The sequence below is a fragment of the Periophthalmus magnuspinnatus genome, chromosome 9 (genome assembly GCF_009829125.3).
Source record: "Periophthalmus magnuspinnatus isolate fPerMag1 chromosome 9, fPerMag1.2.pri, whole genome shotgun sequence".
Taxonomy (NCBI): Eukaryota; Metazoa; Chordata; class Actinopteri; order Gobiiformes; family Gobiidae; genus Periophthalmus; species Periophthalmus magnuspinnatus.
Window position 1 is genome coordinate 34,146,529 of NC_047134.1, and position 17,450 is coordinate 34,163,978.

At 39.8% G+C, this 17,450-nt stretch overlaps 2 protein-coding genes across 3 annotated transcripts; both read left to right on the plus strand.

The window, feature by feature from the left end:
* The first annotated feature begins 200 nt into the window (after positions 1 to 200).
* jak2b (Janus kinase 2b) lies at positions 201 to 13,105 on the plus strand. Of its 2 annotated transcripts, none has more exons than XM_033972269.2 (24): positions 201 to 742; positions 1,256 to 1,497; positions 2,481 to 2,604; positions 2,694 to 2,811; positions 4,140 to 4,285; positions 4,366 to 4,651; positions 4,801 to 4,920; positions 5,049 to 5,206; positions 5,294 to 5,405; positions 5,485 to 5,671; positions 5,773 to 5,897; positions 6,054 to 6,188; positions 6,298 to 6,385; positions 6,974 to 7,101; positions 7,194 to 7,332; positions 7,441 to 7,592; positions 8,009 to 8,159; positions 8,653 to 8,789; positions 8,905 to 9,094; positions 9,509 to 9,633; positions 9,711 to 9,883; positions 9,990 to 10,107; positions 10,205 to 10,318; positions 10,397 to 13,105. In XM_033972269.2, the coding sequence occupies exons 2-24, from the start codon at positions 1,269 to 1,271 to the stop codon at positions 10,502 to 10,504; spliced, it is 3,363 nt and encodes a 1,120-aa protein (XP_033828160.1). In that variant the 5' UTR covers positions 201 to 742; positions 1,256 to 1,268; the 3' UTR covers positions 10,505 to 13,105. The 2 variants fall into 2 exon arrangements, with proteins under 2 accessions (XP_033828160.1, XP_055080304.1); XM_055224329.1 differs by having other exon boundaries at positions 640 to 749; positions 1,262 to 1,497.
* Positions 13,106 to 13,595: 490 nt separating this feature from the next.
* zgc:114041 (uncharacterized protein LOC574425 homolog) lies at positions 13,596 to 16,306 on the plus strand. Its single transcript, XM_033973082.2, has 5 exons — positions 13,596 to 13,657; positions 14,062 to 14,302; positions 14,367 to 14,510; positions 15,059 to 15,832; positions 16,103 to 16,306. The coding sequence occupies exons 2-5, from the start codon at positions 14,098 to 14,100 to the stop codon at positions 16,285 to 16,287; spliced, it is 1,308 nt and encodes a 435-aa protein (XP_033828973.1). The 5' UTR covers positions 13,596 to 13,657; positions 14,062 to 14,097; the 3' UTR covers positions 16,288 to 16,306.
* Positions 16,307 to 17,450: the final 1,144 nt, after the last annotated feature.

A 17,450-nucleotide genomic window follows, 5' to 3' on the forward strand; every position in this document is an offset into this window, starting at 1 on the left:
GCAGTGTTAAATATCAGCAGACCAGTGTAAGTGTGTATAACAGTGTATAAGAGTGTATAAGAGTGTATAAGTGTGTATAAGCGTGTATAAGAGTGTATAAGTGTGTATAAGTGTGTATAAGTGTGTATTCTGTGCATTCTGTGCATGTGTAGCAGCAGTAGCGCAGTGCATGCCGGGTATGATCGGGGAGAGGCTGGTTTGTTGACTGAAGCAGGAAGCCTCGGCTTAGCTTCAATGGCAGTCGCTGTTAGCTTTGATGCTAGCTCTGATGCTAGCTTTGAGCGTTAGTTATGAGACGAGCCTTGTATTTACTCTTGAATTCGTCAAGATGATGCTATTCTGCAGATTTAATCAGAGCTTTGAGTTTGATGATGTAATTTACCAAGACGTGGTCTAGCTAGCGTTAGCCAAGTTACAAGACTGACTCGGAGATATTGGGCTAAAGTTACTGAAGTGAAGCTAAAGTGAAATGTCTTGACAGGAGCAGCAGTGTAGCATGTTGTTAGCATGTCGTTAGCATGTCGATAGCCAAGTAACGGTGACATGGGACTGGCTGGATTAACATACGATCTTCGATCATCAAGGAGTTGGTATTGGTGTTATTACTTGTTTATGCTGTGATCCAAATAAACCTGAGGTGTCTGGTCGTATAAAACATCTTTCTCTGGTCCTGGCTGCTCTGTCCAACCGGCCTCATGCTAGCACCGAGCTAGCTCACTGCAGGGCTGGCTCTTCTCGCAAAGTAAGTTCTTTTTTTTGTATTCATTACTTAATGTATTTAATTCAGAGACATACAGTGGATATTAAATCATTTATGGAGTAATAATGTGCTGTCACTTTCACATGTTTAAATGGTGGGCGTGTGAGGCCAATGTCAGGTGAATCTGGATGTTAACACAACTACACCAATGACTTTTAATGTAACATATGTCTTTTTTGTTATCATTGTTGCGTTTTATTCTATTATTAACATGTGTATTTCGTTTTGCTTGTTGTTCTGATCACATCATCACTTGTACTTATGAAATGCATTCTTTTCAAGTACAGGTTGTTTCCAGTTAAAATTTTAATTACAATTTTAAACCATTTGTTTTTGCAGTCTCAAAAATATTCAGTGAAGTTAAGATTTAATTTCCAAAAGTATACATCATGTAAACAGATGGCATTTTCAATTTAAGGAACAAATAGTAATGATGAGTTTTTGGAAGCTGTCATTATGAGTCATGAGTCTGATGAGTTTCTGTTTGATTCAAAGTTGCACGGTGCTGATGGCCTCCCTGCCAGTCATGGATGCTGTCACTGACACTTGTCCTGCAAATCACCAAAACGGGAACGCCCACCGAGAATGTTCTGACTCTGGCCCGGCCGCTGCATCCACTGTGTTGAGGGTGCATTTTTACCACGGCATCCAGGGAGCAGCTGAGTGCAGCCTCCTCAGTTTCCCACCTGGAGACTATGTGGCTGAGGAGCTGTGTATCAGTGCAGCCAAGGCATGCAGTAAGTACTTGTGCTGCACAGCTTTATAAAGCACCTTTATTTCCGTGCTAAAGTAAACAATGGACTTATGTCTTGCGTTAAGGTTTTCAATAGCCAGTCTGTCAACATAAAAAATCTGTAGCTAATTATAGTTGGGCTGAATTTACATCTGCTAGGGGTGTGAAACTTGACAAATCTTTTCTTGTTCATAACTGAAACAAAAAGAAATACTTATTTAAGTATACCTGCATGTTATTGGAAAGACATGTTATGTGTTTGCCGATAAACCAAACACCAATGACATTTTAGACTTATTTTAGCCATTCAGTGACCTTTTGTTCAACCGTGTTATTACTAGAAACACAATATTCTAAATTATATCTCAAAGTTTTCTTGCACTTGACAAAATCTATGCCACTCATTTACCATTTTGTTTTTATTTAATAAACACTGATGAAAAATTTTGACTTTTGCCATAGCAATAAACTTTTAAAATATATACTGTGTCCTTTGAATTGAAAAAGGTCCTGCATAATACCAGAAGTTAAATCCATGAATATGTATTCTAAATGAATGAAATTAATTAATTAACAATATTTTATTAAATAACAGTTAGGGATGATCAGATATGAACTTGGTTATTATTGGCAATATGTGCCAATAAGGTTCACAAATGTTGTAAAGTTCACAAATAAAAATTTACCTGTATTTACTAGGATTGAATGTAATTTTTAAGTTGATGTGCAAACATAAAGCCACCTCCACGCCCAAAATCAAAACAAATAAAATATCTGTGTGTTTGTGCAGTACATAGTCTGTGCTATGCATGTATAGATCAGGGAAAGTGCCAGCGCCTAGAGTTGTGTTTTAAAGGCTAAGGAAGGCTAATGGTATCCAGGCTTCTTTTTATACCACAAGGAGTACAACACTTAGTACCATCTAAACTAGTATGAAACATTCCATGGACTAATTTGTAAACATTTGCTTTTTATATTTCCTCTTAGGTATATCACCTCTGTACTATAACTTTTTTGGGCTTTTTCGAGAGCAAGACCGGTTATGGTTTTCACCTAACCACGTCTTTCATCTAGAGGAAACCGCATCAGAAGATTTGTTTTTCAGATTAAGGTCACCATCTACATATTGACTACATATGAACTATTACCGGTGATCTTTTAGCCTCATCTTTTGGCTCACGTTTGATTTATTCCCAACAGATACTACTTCCCTGGGTGGTACAGCAGTGGACCGTCCCGGGCCTATCGATATGGGGTCACCAAGGGCTCAGAAAGCCCTGTGCTCGATGACACTGTTATGTCATACCTCTTTTTTCAGGTAAAGCTTCCTCACCTACTTTTACATTTTTACATGAATGTAAAAAAGTTTCTTCAGCACAGCAATCAGTTAATTTGCTACTGACAACAACCAGAATGAAATTAAGTGACATTTTCAGGTTAAATCATTCTAATTGTCATTGAGTCTTGGTCTAAAACCAAGACTTGATCTAAAACCAATGACATTTAGTCTGACTTGACCTTGATCTGCTGCAGTTTGCTTTAGTATCCAAAGATGTGGATGTTGGACCCAATTGGACCTACTCAGGTCAGGTGGTTGGTTCCTCTGAGTCTCTGTGCCAAATGGGAAAAAAAGAAAATTTGGGGTTAACTTTAGCTTCCTTCTGTGTACAAGTGATGCACACCATTTGGCATAAGTCAGTAATCATTTTAAAGCGTTGTCGTGCTGGGCTCTTGAGAAATAAATGTGTTACTGATTTTTCAAAACAAAATGTGGCCCCAGAGCTATTACTGCTTTGGTTCATTGTGCCTGTTTTCCCAGAGGTTAATCCGGCCATGGCTGCTTCATTAGCTCACAGTACTAGTACATAAAACAATATTGCTGCAAGTTAATCTCATGAATGGTGGGATTCTTCACATTTAGCATGTGTTCTCTAAATATCTTCCGCCTTGGTTATTTTATACACGAGGCCACATTGAAGAAAATTATGGAAGTCATTGCGGTAGAGGTGGTCTCAGGAATCATCAGTATGACTGTCAATGAACTTCATGTGAACTTGAGGATTATGTGGAATTATGTAAATTTTTCTTGGGGGGGAACAAGTCCTGCTCACTAAGAGATGGAAGGGGGACGATCCCTGCCTAGGCCTGTTAGGTGTAATAATGATGTGACCGTATCCAAATCAAATCCAAATCTTTACTGTAGCTGTACTCTGTTGTCATTATATTAACATGATTATTAGGTTAAGTTTATTTTAAAATATAATTGCTTCATCTAAAATCTTCCAAATTAGTAAGACATTTGTTGCCTAATTAGGTTTCTTTGTGTTTAAACTTTTGACTTTTGAGCTTGTAATTCTAATGTGTTTACAGTTCACACTTTCTCCTCAAAATCAAAACAGGAGTATGATGTCGGTGTGATGTCAAGGCCATTATTTATCTTTAGCGTTGCATAGACTTTAGTAACTAAACCATACACGCAGATATATTTATGTTATAAGGGTTTTACAAGATTAACAAACACTTTGTACAAACTAAAAACATATATATTAAAATGGTGTACAGATGATAAGCAGAGGTGAGGGAAGAGCCAAATGGGTGAATAAGGCAATTGTCTAATCTCTTGTTGTGATTCTAATGTCTGTCCAGTGGAGGAATGACTTTGTCAATGGTTTAATCCAAATCCCCAACTCTCACGAGACTCAGGAAGAGTGCCTTGGAATGGCTGTCCTGGACATGTCAAGGCTGGCAAAGGAGAAGCAGATGTCACCACTGGATATCTACCACAACACAAGGTGAGGCTAAAATCTTATGGGCATATAGACAAAACCCTGTACTCCAGATGACTCAAGTGTGATTTTATTCTTTTGTTTAGTTACAAGACATTTTTACCAAAGGATATGAGAGCTCAAATTCAGGACTGCAATTTTGTAACACGAAAGCGAATCCGCTTTCGCTTCAAACGCTTCATTCAACAGTTCAGCCAATGCCGCACAACAGTGCGCGACCTCAAACTCAAGTACCTCATCAGTATGGAGTCTCTGGAGAAGGCATTCTACACAGAGACTTTCCAAGTCAGGGAAGCCTCCAGCGGGACATTAAACATCCTGGTGGCTGCAGACACAGGCATCCAATGGGCTCGTGAGAAGGACTCCGTGAAGGTCTGTAAACTTCTGTTTGTCACAGTTCTTTCAGAATGGACCTAATGGGTTAATGTGGTGAATCATAACCTTTACGGCAATATTCAGCTTGTGCAACAATGTACCAGTCTGAAGACAATGGTTTAAAGTATTTTCACTGACTCTTTCAGGAAGTGCAGCTTTTGTGTGATTTCCCAGATGTGGTTCACATAAGTATCCAACAAGTGAGCTCTGAAAGTTCAACAGAAGGCAGAATAGTCATAATCAACAAGCAAGATGGAAAGAGTCTGGTAAGGCCTCATGTTAAATACATCTCTGAAAAAGATAAAATCTCCACCTGTCAATCTTCTGCTAAAGTAAAGAAATAGAGAAGTGTTAAGTACAAACACATGTGATCACTGTGGTCTGATGTTTTAAGGAAGTGGAGTTCCAGAGTTTGGCAGAAGCGTTGTCCTTTGTGTCTCTTGTTGACGGCTACTATCGGCTGACCACAGATGCACAACACTACCTTTGCAAAGAAGTGGCACCTCCAAGGCTTCTAGAGGACATTTCCTCACATTGTCATGGCCCAATCTCGTGAGTAACATTTCTGAGACCTGTATTGTTCTATTGTTAATGACGGTATTGTAGTGAAAAGTATCTCTATTTTCTTTACTGTTACAGTATTGAGTATGCCATCCATCGACTTCAAAAATGTGGAAACAAACATGGAGTTTTTATTTTGCGAAGTAGCCCGAAGGATTTCTACAAGTATTTTCTGACGTTTCCTGTCAAGGTATTTGAGAGTTTGCATTGCAGCATTTGAATAACTACTGTATTTTTACTAATTGTTGTCCCTTTTTTTTTCGTGATAGATTTATGACACTATAGAATACAAACACTGTCAAATAACAAAGTCTGCTAATGGAGAATTCAACCTCAGTGGAACCAAAAGACAATTCTGCAGTTTGCAAGACCTTCTCAAATGCTACCAAAAAGAAACTATACGATCTGATACTGTGGTTTTCCAGTTCAGCCAATGCTGTCCACCCAAATCCAAAGGTAGGGCTGAGTGAATGACATACACGTTGTTAACATGAAACAAAACAATCCTTAAATCAGTCGTATGTTTCTAGCACTAACAGTATTATTTCCCTCAACAGAACTGTCCTGCCTCCTCGTGTGTCGGAGCAACAAGGGTTCAGACGTGCCTCTGTCGTCATCGTTACTTCGGAGGAACGTCAGTCAAATGGTGTTTCACAAAATCCGAAAAGAAGATTTGGAATTTGTATGTACTTTTGGTTAACCTTTTGTTAATTTTACCATTGATCTGTGTTGCCTGCTGTATAAACATCGCTAAAGCTATGCCTTTTCAGTGGTGAATATGTTTTTTATAGTATTATATTAAAGAACTTACTTAATGTTGTTGCCTTTTTGTTTCCAGATGGAGAGTCTTGGTCAAGGGACTTTCACCAAAATTTTCAAAGGCGTTCGAAAGGAGTTGGGAGACTACGGACATGTTCATCAAACGGAGGTGGTCATGAAAGTCCTGGACCACGATCACAGAAACTACTCAGAGGTTAGCATTACCAGATGAGCAACATATGTGTCTTAAATTAATTGTAATCAAGAATTATTTATAACATGTTGATTATTAATGGTTTATTTAACATTTTGCTCTCTTCTAGTCTTTCTTTGAAGCAGCCAGCATGATGAGCCAGTTGTCCCATAAACACCTTATTTTTAACTATGGAGTGTGTGTTTGTGGAGAAGAGAGTAAGTTATGCATTCAACCTTATAGATAATAGTGATTGTAACGGTGCATTTCTCTCACAGAGTGTGTAGTCCTCATGTTCTGAGTTTGCTGATTGACGTACTATACTAACTAACATGATTTGCTGAGGCTGTTAGACCTTTGTGTGCTGGTTGGGACACTGCTGAACGTGGCAGAGTTGCTTTGTCTGAGTCAGTGGTGGTTATTCTTGGAGGGATTACAACGCTCTGACATACATTTTACCCTTACTTCTTCTCAACTGGACTTAAAGCAGTGGTACCCCATTTCTTTAGCCTGTAAAGTACATTCTGTTTCCCTCATAGAAAAGCTTGTAGAAGCAGCACTTTTTGACAAACTTGGACCACTGCATGCTGTATTTATCTATAAAGCATTTTATTGATCGCAAACTTGGGAAAGACCTGCATCTCTATACAACACTTTCTGCTTAGATGTCTGAAAATGTGTGCATGTGTCTTTTAAGATTTTATGCACATGAAAACTCAAAATTGTTTTCAAATGGTTTGTGAGAACGGGGACCAAGGAATATTATTCACTAACTGTTACTTCCTTCTTGTTTTCGATACTTTCAGATATCATGGTGCAGGAGTATGTGAAGTATGGCTCCCTGGACACGTACTTGAAAAAGAACAAGAACACAATTAACATTCTGTGGAAGTTGGAAGTGGCCAAACAGCTGGCCTGGGCCATGCACTTTCTGGTAGGAATCAAACTTATGCAATTACTACTTATGCTAATTATATATGTAACTTAGCACTTATACAGTTTGCTTTGTACATTTGTTTTTTGTAGGAAGAAAAGCATCTTGTTCATGGAAATGTCTGTGCAAAAAATGTTTTGTTGATCCGTGAAGAGGACCGAAGAGCTGGGAATCCCCCCTTCATCAAACTGAGTGACCCCGGCATCAGTGTTACTGTTTTACCTAAAGAGAGTGAGTTGTTTCAGATCTCCATGGAAAACCTTAAATTCTTGAATGAAACTTGACTGAAACTTGCATATGGTCATCACTGGCCTGTCAGTAATGTTTTTAATGTGTTAGTTCTGCTGGAGCGTGTTCCCTGGGTTCCTCCGGAGTGCATCAAAGACCCTGCCAACCTGAGCCTGGCTGCTGACAAGTGGGGCTTCGGCGCGACTTTGTGGGAGATCTGCTGCAATGGAGACAAACCTTTAGCTACACTGGACCACACTAAAGTAAGCAATCAACATTCATGTAAAATCTGTTACGGTCAAGCTTCAAACAAAACCAAGCATTAATTAAATTGTTTTTAAACTATTTTGTGTACTGGAAATCCTGAAAACATGTCCTTTAAACATATTTTTGGGCCTATTTCATGACTTAACCAGGTTGTCATCTACTTGGATAAATAAAGGTTAAATTAATAAATCAAATTCATTACCTTATGCATTACAAAATAAAGTAAAGTGTTTTATTTTATTTCTTTGTGTATTGATTTATTCCTATTTTTTGTAAAACACTGAGTGAGGATGGTGGACACTGTATGATAAATGTGGTTGTATTTGTGTAGTAAAATGTTGCATTATTCCCTCTTGAAAACTTGACCTGGTTGTAGAAATGTTTACGTTGCCTTTGTTTTGTGTTGACACAGAAAAGACAGTTTTATCAAGATCTTCACCAACTGCCTGCCCCAAAATGGACTGAACTGGCAAACCTGATCATGAGCTGCATGGACTACGAGCCGACTTTCAGACCCACGTTTCGTGCAGTTATCCGTGATCTTCACAACCTATTCACACCCGGTAAGTGTAAAAGCTCTGTCTTCTAAAAATGAGTGATATCAACAGAAGTTAATACCTCATAGATTTTTTTAAATGATTCTCCTCATTATAAGTTCATTAGAGTTGTGTCAAAATCTGCCTGTAAATGTCTGTTGATGTTCAGTTTTCACCGAAAATTAAAAGAAGTTCAGAAATATTTCCTTAAGTCCTTGTTTGGAAGATTAAAAATAGAAACATGTATTGTAATCATGATATTTTTTGCAGTTTTTCTATTAAAGACAATATTTCCCACTTTTACTGCATGACGTGAGCAATATTGTGACATAAGGGAATATCTCTGTTTTTGGAGTATCCTGATAACTGTATCACATAAGATTACAGTAGCTCTTTTATCAGCTCTTTTTGTAGCATATGATGTAGAAACCATATAGTCAATATTTAAAACTTCAAAACAAATCTTCAAAACCACACTCAACTTGCTCAAACATAAACGTTACATTTATTCTCCTCTCAGACTACGAGCTGATTGTGGAAAGTGACATCCTGCCAAACCGGACAGGGACCTCAGGATGGGCCACTGGAGGTTTGGACAGTCAAGAGCCCGTGCAGTTTGAGGAGAGACATCTCATTTTCTTACAACAGTTGGGCAAGGTATGTTTTAACTTTTGATAGACTGGTCTGAAATGACTAAATATGATGTAAAAGTTGATGATATGAGTTGATTAGAGATTTGAACTGTTTTTTCTTGTCATATTTTCTTTCTTAGGGAAACTTTGGGAGTGTGGAGATGTGTCGATATGACCCACTACAGGACAACACAGGAGAAGTGGTTGCGGTGAAGAAACTTCAGCACAGCACTGCACAACACATGCGCGACTTTGAGCGGGAGATTGAGATTCTCAAGTCTTTGCAGCATGAAAATATTGTTAAATACAAAGGAGTCTGTTATAGTGCAGGTAAGACTGAGTGTTTAGTGTGAATCCTAAAGGGCCTGTAGTTCAAAACACAGAGGGAGGGATCTCAGAATTCTATGGAAGAATTTGCTCTTCTGTAGTTACCGGATTTGTTCAGGCAAAACAAAAACTGGCATCATGTTTTTGTCCATCAGGCCAAACGCACTTATAAATGATTTCTCGCTTCTATTGGATCAAAAGAATAGTGGCTAATATTTTAGGAGCTAATGGGGATCTTATAAACTAAACAAAAAAAATAAGTTATAAACATTTACAGGTTTCTGTATTTTAAAAAAAACAAACAAAACAGTTTCATGTGTATATCATATGAGTCATACTTTTGTTGTTGATAATGGCTCTATCATAAGCTCCATCATCTTTTCAATTTATTTATGTAGTTTTGTTTTGTTCTTTTAGGGCGACGAAATCTTCACCTTATTATGGAGTATCTTCCATTTGGAAGCCTTCGAGACTACCTCATGAAAAACAGAGAGAGGACTGATCACAATAAACTCTTGATTTATACTTCTCAGATCTGCAAGGTTGTCTGTTCTTTTGACACATGTTCCAGAGCATTTGGGACGGCTGAGGCTAACACGGTGTGTCATGTGATCTGCAGGGCATGGAGTACTTGTCCAGTAAACGTTATATCCACAGAGACTTGGCTACACGCAACATTCTTGTGGAGAGTGAGCTGAGGGTGAAAATTGGAGATTTTGGACTCACCAAAGTTTTGCCTCAGGACAAAGAGTACTATATGGTGGAGGAACCTGGGGAAAGTCCAATATTTTGGTAAACAATTGTGAAAAGAAAAAAAACAAACCATGTGGAGTAGTGTCAGACAATTATCTTTTGTAGTTAGTAAAACTGTATTTTTAATGTCTTGTTTTGTTCCCAGGTATTCACCAGAGTCACTGACTGATAGTAAATTCTCTGTTGCGTCTGACGTCTGGAGTTTTGGTGTGGTGCTTTATGAGCTCTTCACTCGCAGTGACAAGAATTGCAGTCCTCCTGCAGTATGTTAAACTGCCTCATTTTAAACACAGTATATAAATAATGTGAAAGATCATCTCACTCACTCATTTTATATCAAACTGTTTTCTTCATTTTTAGGTTTTCATGTCGATGATGGGACATGACAAACAGGGACAGTTGATTGTGTATCATCTTATCCAGCTTCTCAAGTCCGGCAGCAGACTACCTCAACCTGCAGGATGTCCAGCAGAGGTACTGTATTTACGTTACTGTTAAACGTGTTACAATAATGAAAAGCTTACTTTGCTGTTGCTGTTGGATCTTTATTAGATCTATGAAATCATGGAGGAGTGTTGGGACAACGATCCTGGTTTGCGCCCGTCTTTCAATGGGCTGGCCTTACGTGTTGACCTTTTTAGAGACGGTAAAGAGTTTTAAACTGAAGATCACACACGTGCCCTGTCAGATGCTCTGGACACGCCCTGTTGATGGTGAAAAACACAGGCCAAGAATGGGGACAAGACAAGGACCAGATCTTTAACTACTGCCAAGGTGCCTTCAAGTAAGGTACTGAACTTAGTCTGGGAGCCAGACCCTCCACCGTGATTATTTCGGTACCTTTTTCTTACTATTTTTCATTAGTGTAAACCTGGGGCCATTACGAGTTTGGGGCCTTTTGTCTCAGCCTCGTTCACTCTCCAGACTCCGGTGCTGTAGTCACATCATATGTAAATAGAAAACTTCCACTTCCAAAATATATTAATCAGCCACAAACAGTCCAGAGTCTACAACTAAGGGAAGTTTCTATTTTCTGCTCGTTCTGACTTTGAGTTTGTCCCGTTTTAAACCCTCAAACATTTAAAAAGATACAAGGCTCACATTTCATTTAGATAGTATTTCATATATAAACTTGAAGTGTGCCAACTTTGAATAAAATCCATGAAAGTTAAGTTGAATTTTCATCGTGAAATCTGTAAGTTTGGCCTTATATATGTTCTATGGCCAATGACTGAGAATTTTATCTGTCAGTTTGGGGGCACTGGACATTGTTTCTGTTATAGCAGGTGATCCTGGAGATGTAGAGCTCATCTTGGGTTTAATTTAAGAAAATAAATTGTAAGTTTTCTATTTACATATGAAACATTTCACACAGATTTTGTCACAGTCACTTAGTTTGTGGAGAGGAATGCAATTTATTTATTTTTTTGCTATAAATGGTCTAATGATTTGAAATAGAAAATGCCATAATGTTATATTATTGTATTCCTAATCATGTCAGTATTCTATGTGACGCTAAATGTGACTAAAGCACCATTTTTAACAGACTCAAATCATTTCACCCAAGATGGTTCCCAAAAAAGATGTGACCGAATGGGGGTGAGTTGAAACAAAAGGCAAGTGTTTTACAGAATAAGAAAGACATTAAAATCACAATACAATGAATCAGAACATAGATAATCATCATAAAATGTACATGAAAATAGAAGAGGCCGAATAAAACCCTTTCAGTCACAGCAGCTAAACAGAAATGTTTGAGCCTGGATTTAAACTTTGTCAAAGTCGAGGCCTGTCTCACATCTTCAGGAAGACCAGGTTTTAGCTGCACAAAACTGAAACACTGATTCACCTTGTTTGGTCCTGCTTTAACCCTGCTTTAGTCCTGCTTTAGTCCTGCTTTAGTCCTGCTTTAGTCCTGCTTTAGTCCTGCTTTAGCCCTGCTTTAGCCCTGCTTTAGCCCTGCTTTAGCCCTGCTTTAGCCCTGCTTTGGTCCTGCTTTGGTCCTGCTTTGGCCCTGCTTTGGTCCTGCTTTAGCCCCGCTTTAGTCCCGCTTTGGTCCCGCTTTAGCCCCGCTTTAACCCCGCTTTAGTCCCGCTTTAGTCCCTCTTTAGTCCCGCTTTAGTCCTGCTTTAGCCCTGCTTTAGTCCCGCTTTAGCCCTGCTTTAACCCCGCTTTAGTCCCGCTTTAGTCCCGCTTTAGTCCCGCTTTAGTCCCGCTTTAGTCCCGCTTTAGTCCCGCTTTAGTCCCGCTTTAGTCCCGCTTTAGTCCCGCTTTGGTCCTGCTTTGGTCCCGCTTTAGCCCTGCTTTAGCCCCGCTTTAGCCCCGCTTTAACCCCGCTTTAGTCCCGCTTTAGTCCCTCTTTAGTCCCGCTTTAGTCCCGCTTTAGCCCTGCTTTAGTCCCGCTTTAGCCCTGCTTTAGTCCCGCTTTAGTCCCGCTTTAGTCCCGCTTTAGTCCCGCTTTAGTCCCGCTTTAGTCCCGCTTTAGTCCCGCTTTAGTCCCGCTTTAGTCCCGCTTTAGTCCCGCTTTAGTCCCGCTTTAGTCCTGCTTTGGTCCTGCTTTGGTCCTGCTTTGGTCCTGCTTTAGTCCCGCTTTAGTCCCGCTTTGGTCCTGCCTCTGGGACCAGCAGGAGGCCGGTCCCTCAGATCCTCAGGTGAGATGGTTCATGCGGCTCTAACATGTCGGAGACTAATGGAAAATAATAGTAAGAAAAGGGTAATAAAATAATGACAGTGGAGGCGTCTGGCTTCTGGACTAACTTAAACTGCCCAGTACCAAAAACGTGGCCTCGAGTCTGTTCCTAATAAAGAGCAAAGGTGTCGGGTCACCTCCCTTGAGTCAAGGGCCTTTAGAGACTGTGAATTATGGATTGCCAGGCATAAAGCTAGAGATGATTGTATCAAAGAAAACCTTTTAATGCACGCATGTATGTAGAGTACTGTGTGTGCGCGTGTGTGCGTGCGCGTGCGTGTGTGGGTGTGTGTGTGTGTTATGAGAGAGCATAGCATAGGGAGAAGCTAGCTGGGCTAGCTCTTCTAAACCCTATTTCTTGTACTTGCAGATTCAGTGTAATCTTGTTCCTGTGTGTAAATATTGTATTTTGTGTACATAATTATAACAATTTTATAATTTTATAAAAGTAAAAATATGGTGAAGTCTATATTTGAACTTGATGAAATATGTAAAAAAGTAAGTACAAAGGTGATATGTTTATGTTTTATGTTCCTATTGTCAGTTTGTGTGAAAATTAAAAACGTGGACTCAAGGCCTGTGTGCTCCTCTTTCTTCTTAACATGAACATTATAAATACTTCACTTTTTTTCACTCCACTTTTAGACATTTGGTCCGAGTTTATTACCATGTTCTTTAGCCCACAGGCCTCAGGTCTGTACATGGGGATGTTTTATACTGAAGACATTACAATTATGAACTTTTAAAAACACGGTGGAGCCTTTTTTCAGAGGGACATTTCTGCATCAGTAAAAGTGTGGATCAGTTTATCAGAATATGGATAAACTGCTGTGCACAGACTGAATAAAGAGGTTCTGTTTGAACAAAATGTTGATTTTATTTTGAAAAGTGGATGTGCTGCGTGTCTGGTAGTTTGACCTTTAACTCTTTACAGAAACAGCCGGTGCTTCAGTTTCACCCGGTTTCATGTGACAGAAGCAGAAGCTTTGGAGACTGAAACATGACAGAAGCAGAAGCTTTGGGGCTGTGGTTCTTTGGGCTTTTTGTGCTGTTTCATTCCCACCCGGGCTTCAGGGAGGCTTCAGTCCTGAAGTGGCCCAGGAGAAGTAGACAATAAAAACAAGGTAGAGCTTTACATAATTTAATGAAAACAGACGAGGACATGGGCCAGTCATGAGTTTTAGGTTCCTCTTTATAACTGTTGTTTTTGTTTGTTTTTCCTATTAGATCAAAAGATAATATTTTATTTTGAATTGTTAATTGCTGTGGCAGCTGTGCTGAACTGCTTTTCATCACAGTCCATGAATAATCTAATGAGCTGGAAATGTTGAATGAATTGTTTGAAGCCGTCTATTCAATCTATTCTTTTTTATTTCCTTATTGTTATTGAGTGAATGTTAAATTATGCTCTTAGTTTGGAAACATTCAGAGCACACTTGTCCACAGGTTGAGTGTGAGTTTTTTGCATACTTGTTTCCATAATGAGTTATGTTATCATTAGTGTTACCACTTTGTTCTATGACGGGAGACTTTCCTGAAGCATGAAGAGCATCTGATCCACACGATGCTGGAGTCGAGGAGACACCGTCCTCCAGACGGGGGGTATGGCTGGGTGGTTGTGCTGTCCGCCTTTTGGGTCATGGGGCTCACCGCTGCCGTCCTTAAGAACTTTGGCCTCTTCTTTCTGGACATTCAGGCTCATTTTAACATTCTGACGAGCACCACCTCCTGGATCACTTCATGCACGATTGCCATGTTTCATCTTGGAGGTAAAGACTGAGCAAAGTTTATCATGTCCAAGTGAAGTTGTTCCATGTTTGTGTTTTGTTGCAGCTCCAGTGGCCAGTGCTCTGCTCTTACAGTTTTCTCAGAGAGTCGTCGTTATAATCGGAGGATTTCTCTGCGCCTCAGGGATGTTTCTGGCGTCTTTAGACCTCAGTCTGCCGTGTCTCTACCTCACCATGGGCATCCTGCAAGGTACAAGAGCAAAGTTTAGACTGTCAGGTTACTTTTCTCATCTGCTTGTCTCCATGGAGATTTTATTGCTTGTTCTGAATGTTTCACAGTATGGCATTAAACATATCATGCATTTGATCGATTACAGGTGTTTTATTGCTATGAAAAATACAACAGTGACTCGACTCAGACAGTTAAGTTTAATGTCATACTGCAGAACTTTCCAAACAAAGCAACAACACATTTATTAATCAGCAGATGGCACTTGAAAGTTGCATAGTGCACCTTTAAATTAGCATTACAGCAAGTACTGTTCTGTAACAACAATAACAAGTATTTATGTATTATTTATTTTATTTTTATGTATGTATTTATTTATTTTATTTATGTATGTATTTTTATTTATGCATTTTTTATTTATCATTATTATTTTATGTATTCTTTTTTTATTAATTTATGTATTTTTTTATTTATTTTTTTATTTTATCATTATTATTTTTTTTACAATTTATTTTTATTTTATTTATTATTTTTATATTTTTATTTTTATTTTTATATTCTGTCTTCAGGTACCGGTATTTCCTTCTCTTGGGTCGCTGCCAACAGCATGGTGAGCCATTACTTCGTGAGGTGGCGTCCCATCGCTTATGCCATCTCCAGCTCAGGAGAGTGCGTCTTTGCCATTATTTTCGGCCCATTTTTCCAGTGGCTCATTGAAACATACGGCTGGCAAGGCGCGTTGCTCATCATCGCAGCCCTTCAGCTCAACATCTGTGTGTGCGGTGCTCTCATGAGGCCGCTGGGGTCCATCCAGAGCACCGTGGACCAGGGACCTGCTTCTCCTGCTCTGCTTCTACCAAAGAGGAGCAGGACTTTCCAGTGTTCACTTCTCAAGAAACCAGAGCTCCTCCTTTACATTGTGTTTGCCATATTAGCTGCAGCTGGCATTTTTATCCCACCTGTGTTTCTAGTTCCTTTTGCAAACAGTTTGGGATTACACAATTACTGGCCAGCGTCTATCCTGTCTCTAGTGGCACTGGCTGATCTGATGGGACGGTTAATCTGTGGATGGGTCGCCAACATGAGACTGTTAAGAAACCTGCAGCTGCTCACAGTCGTCGTCTCTTTGCTTGGTTTTGTTCTAATGCTGCTCCCCATTAGTCAAAAGCACTTAGGCTGCGTACTGGCCTTGTGTTTTGTCTATGGCTCTCTGTTTGGCTGCGTTGTGGCCATCCATGTTACCTCCATTGTGGACATTGTAAACTTAGAGGGATTTGACAGTGGTCTGGGTCTTTTTATGCTTTTCAGGAGCGTTGGGGGATGCGTTGGACCTCCTTTGGCAGGTTAGTAAAACACTGACATTAGTTGCGGTTAAATAAAGCACGGTCAAATCAAAATTGCAGCTAAATATTCTGAAAGAAAGCTAAAAAATGCTCTTTTGCAATGGATTCTACCAGTTCATATTCCATCTTTTTTAATACCTTAATCTCAAATCTAATTGTTATCGTTACCTGGCAAAAATGACATTTAGTTTTTGTTTGTTTTTTTGACATTGTGCAGCCCTGTCACTAATGTTTCTCAGTTATTAACTATAAAAATAAATTGTGTTGCAGGGTTTTTGGTGGATCAAACCGGTGACTACAGAGCTGCCTTCTACTTGTCTGGACTCTGCCTCATTTCCTCTGCATTCTTCGTCATCCTGGTCGACTATTTGGTTCAAAAGAGAGAAGCTAATAACACAGAAGCTGATTCTGACTTCCGCTTCACTCAGGACAGAACAAATGAAGTGAGACATTGATATTTATCTGGTCAAAAGTACAAATCCGGTGAAGGATGAACACAGACTTTGAAACTGGAGCAACCTCATGATGGATGTTCTTCTGGGTGGTAATGAGTTTTTAAATGTGTGAAAGAGGATGTTACAGAGATCCAGTCCAATATTATGTTTTAATAATAAGTAGGTCAAAATTTTAATCTTCTCAGCAAAGAACAGCCCTTGATCTTTTAAAGGTTTGTGAGTCTAATTGTTATTGTTTTTTTCCTTGTGTAAATGTCACAGAGGAAGGGACGTCTGAAACTAACATGAAAACAAGCTGCTCTGGAGGAATCGTCTGCTCAGGACACACTGCTCCAGAGTAAAGAGCAGTTATGTAACATTACACATGAGAACAAATTAGTGACAGAATTGTAATGTTCTTATTCACAAAATGAAAATACCATAATTACTGTTGCCTAAGGCTTCACTGGCTCCTGTTCTGCCCAATTAGTTTCACTTCAGCCTGAGCCAAAAGAACTTTACTGCTACTGCGGGTCACCACTAGGGGGCGACTAAACATAGTAATGGTGACCAGCTATAGAAGAAAGAGGGAGAGAAAGAGAGAGGGAGGGAGGGTGAAAGATGGGAAGAAGAGGGAGTCAGGAGAAAGGAGAGAGGGAGAGAGATATGGGAGGAAGAGAAGGAGGGAGGGATGGTGAAATGAGAAAGTGAGAGAAAGAGGGAGGGAGAAAGGAGGAGAGAGGGAGGGAGAAAGAAGGAGAGAGGGAGGGTGAAGGAGGGAGAAAGAGGGAGAAGGATGGAGGGTGAAATGGAGAGGGAGAGGAGGGAGAAAGAAAGAAGGAGAGAGGGAGGGTGAAGCAGGGAGGGAGAGAGTGAAAGGGAGAAGGACAGGGTGAAATGGGGAGGGAGAAAGAAAGAAGAGAGGGAGAGTGAAGTAGGGAGGGAGAAAGATGGGAGGAAGAGAAGGAGGGAGGGATGGTGAAATGGGGAGGGAGAAAGTGAGAGAAAGAGGGAGGGAGAAAGGAGAGAGGGAGGGTGAAGCAGGGAGGGAGAGAGAAAGAGGGAGAAGGACAGGGTGAAATGAGGGAGAAAGCGAGAGAAGGAGGGAGAGGAGACAGACAAAGAGAAGGTGTAAGGAAAGGAGAAACGTGTTTTTGTGCACACACACACACACAGGCACACAC

Bases quoted from the DNA above. Each gene is read 5' to 3' on its own strand.
- jak2b (XM_033972269.2), top strand. From the start codon at position 1,269: ATGGCCTCCCTGCCAGTCATGGATGCTGTCACTGACACTTGTCCTGCA. The intron at 5,406-5,484 runs GTATTTGAGAGT...TTTTCGTGATAG, and splicing joins TTCTGACGTTTCCTGTCAAG to ATTTATGACACTATAGAATA. The intron at 7,593-8,008 runs GTAAGCAATCAA...GTGTTGACACAG, and splicing joins CTACACTGGACCACACTAAA to AAAAGACAGTTTTATCAAGA.
- zgc:114041 (XM_033973082.2), top strand. From the start codon at position 14,098: ATGCTGGAGTCGAGGAGACACCGTCCTCCAGACGGGGGGTATGGCTGG. The intron at 14,303-14,366 runs GTAAAGACTGAG...GTTTTGTTGCAG, and splicing joins TGCCATGTTTCATCTTGGAG to CTCCAGTGGCCAGTGCTCTG. The intron at 14,511-15,058 runs GTACAAGAGCAA...TTCTGTCTTCAG, and splicing joins CACCATGGGCATCCTGCAAG to GTACCGGTATTTCCTTCTCT.